Source organism: Notamacropus eugenii, chromosome 5 (assembly GCF_028372415.1).
Source record: "Notamacropus eugenii isolate mMacEug1 chromosome 5, mMacEug1.pri_v2, whole genome shotgun sequence".
In the NCBI taxonomy this organism is placed as follows: domain Eukaryota; kingdom Metazoa; phylum Chordata; class Mammalia; order Diprotodontia; family Macropodidae; genus Notamacropus; species Notamacropus eugenii.
Window position 1 is genome coordinate 335,531,308 of NC_092876.1, and position 12,004 is coordinate 335,543,311.

Below are 12,004 nucleotides of genomic sequence, written 5' to 3' on the forward strand. Positions count from 1 at the left end.
GAAGATTTATAGGCCCCAGTACTCCAGAGGCCTACTCTAAGCATCTACCTTTTTTAAAACATAGTTTTCAATCTCATTAACATAAGAATCAAAAATGGTTGTACATTCTTCATTTATGCCTGTTCTGATACTCAATGATATAACAATCTGTACAAATCCTACTTCCCAAGCTTCTATCAAGTGGAATCACTGGGAGAAGCCATAAACTTACCAGCTCACCCTGCCATTTAACACAGTGGCATTCAAACTCACCTTTCCTTTATATTTTATCTAAACGGTTACTATAAGTTTAGTAATTATCAACCAAAACTACCATCAACTGAAACTACCAAAAACAACTAAAACTACCAAGGGATGGGGACTGGGACAAGGCCTAGGATCTCATCAGTAGAGGGAGTGCCTAGAGAGGGACTTACTCTACTAAGGATCCCCTTCTCAGCAACTTGAAGAGTCTCAGAGTTACCTTGATAACTGAAAGATTCAGTGACCTGCCTAAGGTCATAAAGCCAGGATATATCAGAGGCCAAACTTAAACTCAGGTCCTCCTGGATCTAGGGCCAGCTGTCTAGGTGATGTAGCAGATAGAGCACTGGCCCTGGAGTCAGGATGACCCGAGTTCAAATACAGTCTCAGACACTTGGTACTTACTAGCTAGCTATGTGACAGGTGCAAGTCACTCATGCCCAATTGACTCCCCTCCAAAAAAATTATAACTCCCAATTTCCAGATTTTAGCCCAAAATTGTGCAACAAGTTTTAAATGGATTTCTAAAAAAAAAACAAAAAACTACTACACTATCATATAGGAAAGTCTTATTCAACCCTCCCCCCCACAGATAATAAGGTAGAACAAAAAAATTTAACAAGCTACAAATATAAAAATGAGCCCTCTACTGACACTAGCCAACAATCAACTGATTATATATTTGATTATTACTCAGTACCTTTCGTGACTGATTCCATACTGGTAAGAAGCCAATTTTTCAGACATAACATATTCTTAAATCTGTCTCTCTCTCTTCCCCCAAATGACACAAAGCAAAGTAGACAAACCTGTTGTGTGTGCCTGTCTATTGTTTGCTTGCTTGTTTGCCCCACTGAACCCCTTAAACTATTTTGAGCAACCCCAGAGAGAAAAATCTGAGTAAAAAAAAAGGAATCTTTCATTTATGGATAAGTAGCATGTCCTAGAATTATTTCTTGCTTCATTAGCTATGTACATTAGTATCTATTTCTTTTCTTCCCCCCATCTTAAATTTTACAACCTTGTCAGCATCACTACACCTTATTACAACGTAGTCTAACGTCTTACCGGGAGGGGTAAAGCTCAAATACTTCTGTTTCACTGTATTGGAGTCATAGAACTTCAGAACATCCAGCACAGCCTGGGGGTTCTTCTTTTGTTCTAGTTTGGTGATATTGGAGGTCTGTAGCAACCGAGCCCATTGTTCTGGCATTCCCTTAAAAAAAGATATTAATTGAACAGCACTGCCTGCTGACATGGCAAATTGTCATACATAAAATCAGTTGGATTCAATATAGGTCAAACTTTTACATAATGGCAAATGTAATTATCCCTCAACTCTAGATTCATCTCATTAGACTGGGGTACCACAACTTAACTTCCTCTGTCTGAAGCTTGTCCATCTTCGTTAAATATTTCTCTATTCTGGACAATAAATAACAAATTATTTTTACAATTGGTAGCACTTCCCAGGAAGCAAAAAAAACTCTAATAATTAAGAAATTATATCCTTGGAGAAAAACTCAATTCTGCAAAGTAAAACTCTCTTAAGCACACAATGAAAAAGAGTAACCAATTATACTTACAGTGAATTCTCCTGTAACAGCATCAAAGCCAACATGGATAGTGTGTTCAAAATCAGAAGGAGGAGAAATTTCTGGCCGTTCCTTTTCTTTTTTCTTACTTCCTACATGGAAAAAAAAAAATCAACATATCTTTACTGAATAAAGTTTTAAACTTGGCAAAAAAATTCTGTTGATAGAGTAAATAATTTTTACAGGTTAGCTAAAATTACTGGGGACAGTTTTCATGAAAACAAAAAACAACCAACAGAAAATAGGCTGGGACCTTACAGACAAGATGGAACTGAAAGATGGGAGGAAACAAAGGCGGAACACAAAGAAGAGGAAAGAGTGACATGATTTATGAGGTAATGGGAATGAAAAGAGGTAGATTCATAGAATACTAGAGTTGAAAGAGGCCTTCTAGGTCATTTAGCCCAACAATTTACCTGCTAGATGAATATCCTATACAGTAACAGCAAGTATCTACTGGGCTCTGCTTGGATATCTCCAGTGACAGAGACTCTCAATTAGCTAACAGGGAAGTCCCTTCCATACTGGAATCCAGAAAGGTCTGAAGTACATATTGATTACTATATGAGAAGCTGAATGCTGGGCCTACCTGAATATTAGGCAATTTTGAAATCAGGTAACAGGGAGAAAAATGTCTCATTCTTCTATGACCAGTCAAGTCCCAGGACTCAGTCAAACCCTCCCTTGAAGCTTAGCTTCTGTCCTGCCACAGTAGGCATGCTTATGCCTGCCCTGCCTTCCCACTACTTCTTGCTCTGGGGGAATGAAAAGCCTCCATTTTCTGACTTCAAACCTAGTTTTCAACTCTCCGCAATAAAGCTTCTGATTTGAAATTATTCTCTCCAAAGTTATCCATGATCTATAAATTGCCAGGTCTAATATCCTTTTCTCAGTTTATTTATCACCCTTGAATTACTTAATACAATTAATAACTAACCCCTTCCTTCTAGATAGCCTCTTCTTGAGTTTTCCTAACACTGGTCTCAGTTCTGCAACCTCTCCGGTCATTCCTCAGTCTCAGACTCTAGCTATTCGTGATTGTACCAACTTCAATACACAAGTGACCCCCTAGACTCTACCCAAAGACCTCTTTCTTTTCATTCTCTAAACACATATTTTCTAGATATACTTATCAGCATCCACACATTCAATGAACAATTCTAGGCAGCTGACTCATAGATCTATACATCCAATACAAGCCTGTCTTTGAAAGGTCAGATGAGCATTATATCATCACCTCTACAACCCTTAGACATCTCAAACTCAACCTGTCCAAAATATAATTCATTTTTTTTCTCTCCCAAACCCACCATTCTTCCTTCCTACCTTCACAGAATACCTAGTTTCCCTCAAAATTTAGCTCGTGCCTCTTTTGACATGAAAGCACAGTCTGATCCTTTTCTAGTACAACCTGTACGTACGTGTACGTACACACGTACACACACACACACACACACACACACACACACCCTCTTAGACTGTAAGCTCCCCAAGGTTAAGGATTATTTTATTCTTTTCTTTGCATTCCCAAGTCTTTGAACAGTGCCTGCCACATAGTCGGTGTTTAATAAATGCTTTTTAAATAAATGAATAAAATTTTTTATCTGTTATTTCTGATTCAGAAAAATGGCCTTTTATTCTACTCATGTTATACTTACATCACTATTAATATATATACTAAAAAATAACAGGAATTATAGGTCATGCTGAGGTTTTATACAAGCCAATTCAAGGAGAAAGGAAGTGGCTTAAATTTGGATCATTTTGACAACAGAATTAGGAAGCCAAGAAGAAGAAATGGCTCAGTTCAAAATTACATTTACTGAGAATTCTGATAACTTTAAAGAGGAAGAAAAGAGAAAATTTATAATCTTCTGGAAAGTTGCCACAAGCAATTAGTAAGAAAAAATGCATCATATATCACAATGATGAACTATGTCAATATCATTTTTTCTCTCTGGCAAAGCTATTGTCCTAAATCAACATTTACCAAGAATGCAAATGTATTTGGTACTATTCGGATACACACAAAACTCTAAACATATCCTTTTCAGACCTTCACTTATTCTGCAAAGATTTCCTGGGATAAGAGGACATTAAAAAGATTTTTTTTTCTGAGCAGATATAGACTGAGGAAATTATTTAACATGGAAAGTAGAGAATTGAAGGGAAGCTGGTATGCCATAAAAAAGGGAACAAGCATGAGACTATCAGAAATTCAGTGAAAAATTCAGTGTCCTCAATCAGCTAAAGGCAAAATAATTAGTAGGTATAGGTGATTTTAGGTCTAAATAACACAAAAATTTAAGGACTGAATGATGCAGGAAGCTAGTATGCCAATGTGATGCTTCCAATCATTCCCAGGAGCAGTGATCACAAGTTAACCTTTATATGTAAGGATAATTTCAGAATTTCACTGACACCTATGATCTTGAGCTTAGCCACCTAGTTCTGGACAAACCTGAAGAAGTTTGCAGCACCACGGAAGTTCATCATCTATACAGCTTAGAAGGAAAGCATTTCTAAAGTAAAGGAGACTTCCTGACCATGGGTTGGTCTTCAGTTTCCATTTCAGACTTTTGAATTATATGAACTGCTTCTATGACACTTTATATGATTCTCTGGACTTTCCCTTTTGAAGGGTAAAAAGATCTGTCCTACTGGCAACCCCAATGGTTGGTACTATCTGCACACTGCCCAGAAGAAAAAATATCCCTCACAGGAGACCTATTTGTGTTTGTCTACTTGGGTAGGAGTGCGGTAGGAACACACAAGAGGCTGATCAGATAATAAGATGAACCAGTCTTTGATACCAGCCAAACTCAAGACTCTGTGGACTATGTCTGAGAATACCATTCTGAGGCTTCTTACATATTCCTTCTCCTTATAAACATGGAATAAAACCAGGAAATGAGATTAGGTCTTAATATCTTATCCCTATTCAGCTCAGCACCATCTTCTACCCCAGTCGCTATCTTTATTTTCAAGCACAGTTAACCAAATCCTCTTTATCCTAAACATCTTCCTCTTATATTTCTTCCATTTCTGGCATTCAATGAAACCTATTCATCTCAAATATCCCTTCCCATTAAAGTTCTTGCCATTCCTTTCATTCATGTTATATGGACCAAGCCCATATTCTTTGCTTCCCAGTGTGTCTTCCTCAAAAATGTCTTTGAAATTTCCTCCATTTATATGAACCTGTCCAGACCAACTGAATAGTTACACAGCAAGAGCAAGGTGATACCTTGGTATCCTCATAACACATGAGATTACAGATCTATTTAAGTACTTGAGAGAGTCTAGCTAGAACCTTGTTACTGTTATGAGATCATTATTTCTTAATGACTTCAGTATCTGGTTTATAATTTTCATTTTAAAACTCCTTAGGCTCCTACTTTATCAACCACCTCAACTCCTGGGATCCACATTTAAATCAAAAGCTTAAATCAAAAGTTAAGTGGCACAGTGGAAGAGTGATAGAGCTGGAATTAGGAAGACCTGAGTTCAAGTCCAGCCTCAGACACTAGCTGTGTGACTGAGTAGGTCACTTGAGACCTCCTTCTCAATTTCCTCATCTGTAAAATGAGAATAATAATAGCACCTTCCTCTTAGAGTTGATATAACAATAACGATATTTGTAAAGCATGCTACAAACTTTAAAGCACCACATAAATGTTAGCCATCATTATTACTGTTGTTATATTCTACCTCAGTCACCTGATCATTATCATCAAAATTGTTCTATCTCCAAAATCTCCATCTCTGAAATTCCCCTTTTCTGATCAATTTCCTTCAATTCTCTTCCTTGTTCCAGTCTATCATTCCTATTCTGACCTCAAGCTTTACTGTCTTCAGAGCATGTTCAGTTCAACAAGACACAGTCCTGCCCCCCTTAAATCCCTTAACTCCTTATTCTTCCACTCTTCGTGCACTCATCTTTCAAAGCTTGATCATCCCCACCACAGAACTTTAATACTTCTTAATCTGAGGTGATGTAACCAAAGGAAATCACAAAACCATATTTCCTGGATTTAACACAAATTCATGCTATTTAATTTCTGTGGCAATATGGCAATTCTCTTATTCTTCTGATTGCCAATCACATCCTATAGTGACTGCTTGAAACCTTCCCTCCACACCCCACACTCCAACTCATCTCATTCAGATCATGACTAAAACATGTGAGGTAAAAGAACTTGTCCTCTTCCATCAAAACCTCTCTAAATCTTTACCCTTACTCTCCCTATACTTCAGCTCCAGAGAATAAAACAGTCCTTCTTACAGTACTCTTAACCCCATCATCACTTCCCTTCTCCTTCAGGGACCCTCTGCACTAATAATTATTTCTGTCTCTTCTTCCCATGTAGTGGCTCCCTTCTTGTTACCGACAAAGAATCACAGATTTAGAGCTGCAAAGGTTCTAAGAGAGTATCTAGTCCAACCTTCCATTTTACAGATGAGGAAACTGTGGACAAGAGAGTTTAAGTGACCTGCGCTGTGTCATGTGACTCATTACTATTAGGGACAACATTTGAATTCACATCATAGTACCTCCAAATTTATGTTCAGGTCTTTCCTATTAAAAAAAAAAAAAACAACTTCTCTTGTTCTTACTATCCATAAGCTATCTTTCTATCTCTCTCTTATTTTGATTATTCAACCACTACAAAGAACAGTTTAAATTTCCTGTCTTCATTTTCTTACTGGCCTCTAATACCACTTTACAAAAGCAACTCTTTCAAAAGTTACCAATTATTTCTTACTTACTCAATACAACCAATCTTTTCTCAGCTCTCATCCTCCACTTTTCTGTAGTTCTTAACACCACATCTGTCCCACAATGCATCCAATAAGTTTAAATTAATTAAGGGATACTTATACCAAAGGAGGAGGCTGGAAGGCATAAAAGTTTGTAATTTAAGAAGGATACAAACAAGACATGAAATACGTTAAGAAGCGGGCCACATAGATATAAAGGAAAAAACTAATACTAGATGTTTATTTATATGAATTAGTTCATTTTTCTTAAAAAAATAAGCCTCGGAATCTAATTCTATTAGCCCTCATTTTTTGTTTGTTTAAGATGATCTATGCCTACTTGACATAGTAGGTTAGGAAAGGGTATTAGATGTCGCCAAGTTAGAAAACGGTAAAATGGCAAGGTTCTGCATTATGCCTGAAACTGAACAATGTGCTGGAAACAGAAAAGTCATTGTTGGACAAACAGGATGTTTTAAATATTACTGCATAGTTCTTGAAGCCAAGAAGTCCTTGGCCACTTTAAAGCTATTTTAAAGAGAGAGAGTCTTAGGAAGAAAAGATACCCTGACTGCAACAGAGAGGAGAATCTGTTTATCAAATGTACATCTAGTTAATCCACTGGAAAAAGAGTTCAAGAATCAATTTTTTCATCTTATCATAAAAATGTGAGGCTACAGTGTTGAGCCAAGAAGTGAGGTATGAGTCATACAGTGGCAGCAGATATTAAAAATACTTTAAAGTAGGCAACTCTAACATACTTTGGGCCTTATATTTTATTAATTTCAGGGGTTTAAAGATAAATAATAAGATAATATTTGTGCCATAATCCTAAGTCTAAAATGATTTCTCCCTTTAACTGGAAGGACTCTTTTCCTTGCCTAATAAATTCAGCAGATAGTATTTTTGTTCCTGACTCAGAAATAGCTGAAGTATAGTGCAACTAAGCTTGTTCTACATAAGAGAAGGCCCCTATTTGTTGCAAACAGGCAAAGAAGTATGTTATTATGACTTACCTTTGTGAATCAACAGAGAAGGAAGGAGTTAAATGTATGAACTACTGCTAATCAGTTCCCCACACACACACAATTCAGACACAAATTGATAGAATCATTAGCTATGAAGATGTTTTACTGTGATGAAATTATTAAAATGATCATGCTGTCAAGAATCACATTCCCAATCTAAAGAAGATGGAACTGAACTTCTTTTTAGTCAACTAGCATCTGAACTAGTGACTATTTCTACAAGGTTTGTTTTGGTAGATATCTTTGAAGAGTATAGATATGTTCTAATTAGGTATTTAGATAATTGTCTTAAGAAGAGGTAACAAGAGTTAATAAAGCATTTTATTTATAGAACTGAAAACAAAAACAACTTTGTTGTACAAAATCATTCGTTAGAATAGTATTCAACATAATGAAAAGGTATGCTCCCTTTCACTGTGCCCACTCCAGAAAAAGGTATATCCAGCTCCAACTTCAGTAAGCTGGCCTTCATTTACCAACTTTGTTTCACTCAGGGCTGCTATTTGGATATGATACCTGTTGAGTTCTCTTGCAACAAGAGCAGTTCTTCTTTCAGGTCTACTGGATTTTGTGTTGTCTATTAGTGTGTGCACATTCCATGTGCCGATGATGAGTGGAACCATCTTTGCAGATATTTTCATACATTTTTTTGTGTTTCAACCACATAGTGGGATACCCCGCCTGCCATGGTAATCAGGCCAGGCTTGGGTAAGCAAGCAATAATAAGGCACCTTTTCTAGCCCCCTTCCTCACACCAGGAGGTGAGCAATGCAATCCTTAAAAGGCTGCTCAGACACCCAGGGGGCTGCCGAGTCCCACTGCTGCTTCCAGTAAGAAGTGAACCTATGACCTGGGTCACCTGTGACCAGGGTTGTGACTACAGCTCCCAGTGTATCCGCATCTGCTGCTTGATCACTTGCCTGTCACCACAGGACACTGAGGCATAATAGTGAAATGGTATGAGTGATGACTTGTGATTCGTGCGTAAATTGGATTTAAGTGAAGCAGAGTTGCACGAAGTCATCAGCCTCACTCACTGTTCCAGAGTCATCATAGGCCAGTGTTAGAACAGAGTCAAGACAGCTTACGATAGCTCAGGATGCAGTGGATGACCTTGGCATCTTCGGTGCCTAATCAAGCTCTAAGCACTCCACGTAGCCTCCATTTTATGGAGAACTTGCATGGGGCAGGTGATCACACAGTGGCCAGAAGAAACAATACAAAGACACTCTCAAGGTCTCTCTCAAGAACTCTGGATTTGACTGTGCAACATGGAAGACACTGGCACAGGACCTCTCAGTATGGCGTGCCCAGATAGGTGCTGTGCACTTTGACCAAAGCAGAATTGAGACAGCACAAAGTAAACACAGGATGCACAAATTTGGGATATGCACCCCAAATATTCATATGAACTATCTGTCACCAACCTGTGGTGGAGCATTCCGAGCTCGTATTGGTCTGATCAGTCACAGTCGGACACAATGAAATTTCACTTTACCAAAATGTTATGTTTTCCTCACAACAGCCCCTTTTTTCAGTTGAAGAAACAGAATCAGATTAAGTGACAGTAACTAGTAAGTGTCTGAGGTTGGAACTGAATACAGGTCTTCCTGCTTCTTACTCCAACACTATCTATATCACCACCTCACTATTTTTGTAAAACACTTTGTAGACCTTGAAGTGCTGTTTTAATGCTTTATTATTCATTTAACCCATTTTTACTTTTAAAAGGACATGTCATTTTGGTTCTCTTCAAAGACGAAGGACAACTATTCAATATAATGGTATTTTATCTGTCTGCTGCTACTCAACATCAAAAATATATTCTAAATTAAAATTGGTCAAAGAAATAATTTTAGCTCAATCACAGTCAACATTCCACTGGGAAAAAAACAAAATTAAAAGAAAGTCTTGCATATTCTTTACCTGTAGTGAAAGGCTCTTAATTTGGCTGAATATGAACTTTGATTTATTTCATCAAAATAGCTATTGTAAAAAAGGCACAATTTTATCTTCAAATTTCTTTTTAATACCTAATGCATATATGAAGCCTCTTGCCCTCTAACATGAATTGTTGCCTTTCAAAAGTGACTTTATCAAGAACATGTAATATATAAAAAGATGTCCTTTTAAAAGTAAAAATGGGTTAAATGAATAATAAAGCATTAAAACAGCACTTCAAGGTCTACAGTGTTTTACAAAAATAGTGAGGTGGTGATATATATGTTGGAGTAAGAAGCAGGAAGACCTGTATTCAGTTCCAACCTCAGACACTTACTAGTTACTGTCACTTAATCTGATTCTGTTTCTTCAACTGAAAAAAGGGGCTGTTGTGAGGAAAACATAACATTTTTAAAGTGCTAAGCACACAGCCTGGCACATATAGGGACTTATTTAATAAATAAGTCCTTCCTTCCTTTTTCACAACCCTAGGAATGGGGATCTATTAATCCTATTTTACAGTGGAGGAAACTGAGCAGAGGTTAAGTGACTTTCCCAGCCTCACAAAGTTACAAAGTGTCAGGTCTTCCTGACTCTAGCTTCAGCACTCTATCTAATGTGTCATCTAGTTATGTGCCTCATTTACCTACTCATTCAACTTTTACTGAGCACCCAAATTACATATTAGAGAACTGGAAAAAGCAAAAATGTCACCAAGTTTTCTGAGGAAAATGAAATCAAATGTATATTCTCCCAACATTTCAGGTTAAGTTTCACAGCCTCCATATAATAACACCTTAAGTTAATTTGCATCTGAGCAAGCCAAACTCTTAAACAGCTGAAATAAGAAGTCTCTGGGGAGACAGAAGAACATTCAAAATCTGCTTGCTGACATCAAATGCCAAAAACTTTACAAGTCATAGTTCTAAAGTATTTTAATAGCTTCTAACACAGAATTCAACAAGGAGTAGAAAATCAGAGGCTATCAAATACAGTTGGCTGATGAGGCAGATATACAAATTTTTTGTATAGGAGACCCTTATTTTGCTGACAGCTGGACATTTAGGGAGACAATAATGTGGTTCTTCTATATCACCAAGTCAAAGAAGATCATCCATCATGTTTGCCTAAGCACATTCTTCTGGACTACTTTTTTGGCAAAAGCACTTACTGTGTAGATAGCCTTTACGAAGAGTTTCACTGCAAAGGACAGAAAAATACAGGATGAGAGTTAGCAGAGATGGAAGGATCAAGTGAGGGGTTTTTCAGGATAGGAGAGGTATGGGCATGTTTGAAAGTGGTAAGAAATGAGTCAGCAGACAGGGAGAGATTGAAAATAAGTGAAAGAGTGGAGATGACAGAGGTGGCAATCCACTAGAGGAGACAGGATGGAATGAGACCACTTAACAAACATAGGGGTTAGCCCTGGTAAAGAGTGAGGCCACTTCATGTGAGATAGGGGTGAAGGAGGAGAAGGTGACAGAAGGCATCCAAGTAACAGGAGATGAGAACTTTATGGAGAATGGCCTCAATTTTTTCTGTAAAATGTGAGGCAAATTTCTCAGCTGAGAGAATGAGGGAAGCAAGAGCCATTGGGAAGTCTAAGGAGGGATGGAGAGTGCTCCACCTTCATTCAGCAGTACACATGTGGACATGAAGGTAACAAATGGCAGGAGTGAACCAAGGCTGAGGCTTGGCTGAGTATAACTGGCGATATGATAAGAGGGCTAGGGATTCATGAGAGAACAATAGCATAGAGTTGAACTGGTTCACCAAAGAGTCAAGACGAGATGAAGAGGAGTAGCTAGTGCAGGGAAGATGCTCTGGGAGAGCTTTGAAGGGTCAAGGGATTGGAGGATAAGGATGAAGAGTACATTATATAAGGGAAGACAGAGGGAGAGGTGAACGAACACCCAACAGATTTTTTAGTTAGGTAAGGAGTTTTCAGAATTTCTGAACATGGGGGTGGTATGCTAGTGATGGCAAAAATCAAAGGTATGGCCATCTTTATGTGTGGCTGAGGCAGGGGGAGGGAGTAGCTCATAGAAGGAAAGTAAGTTAAGGAACTGGGTGGTTAGGGTATTTGAGGGACAGTCAATATATATTTTGAAATCCACTAATGTGAGAGCAGGAATTGAGGAGGAGAGAAAAACTCTAAGCCAAGTATCTAACTCACTGAGGAAGGAAGGAGAGTGACACAGGGGTCTGTAGACAACAATTACTAGGATTTAGATTGGGTGGGAGATGTGAATAAAACATGAATCTCAAAAGAAGAAAAGATACTGAGTGAAGGAGGAAGGGGGAGAACCTGGAAGTGGCAACGGGAGGCAAAGAGTATTCCAACTCCCCTGCCTTGACTGGTGAGCCAAGGAGAATGAATGAAGGTGCAGCCAGTACCGAAAAGAGTACAGGGAAACTGTCATGAGAGGAAAGTCA

At 38.0% G+C, this 12,004-nt stretch overlaps 1 protein-coding gene across 3 annotated transcripts in view; it reads right to left on the minus strand.

Annotated features, from left to right (window-relative positions):
• The window catches only part of PAK2 (p21 (RAC1) activated kinase 2), a 131,914-nt gene that overhangs the window by 54,635 nt on the left and 65,275 nt on the right, over positions 1 to 12,004 (minus strand). For all 3 annotated transcript variants that reach the window (XM_072613643.1, XM_072613642.1, XM_072613644.1), the window contains exons 3-4: positions 1,830 to 1,930; positions 1,312 to 1,459 (exon numbers count right to left, since the gene is read on the minus strand). In XM_072613643.1, the coding sequence (XP_072469744.1) occupies positions 1,312 to 1,459; positions 1,830 to 1,930 (249 nt within the window). The remainder of the gene's footprint in view (positions 1 to 1,311; positions 1,460 to 1,829; positions 1,931 to 12,004) is intronic.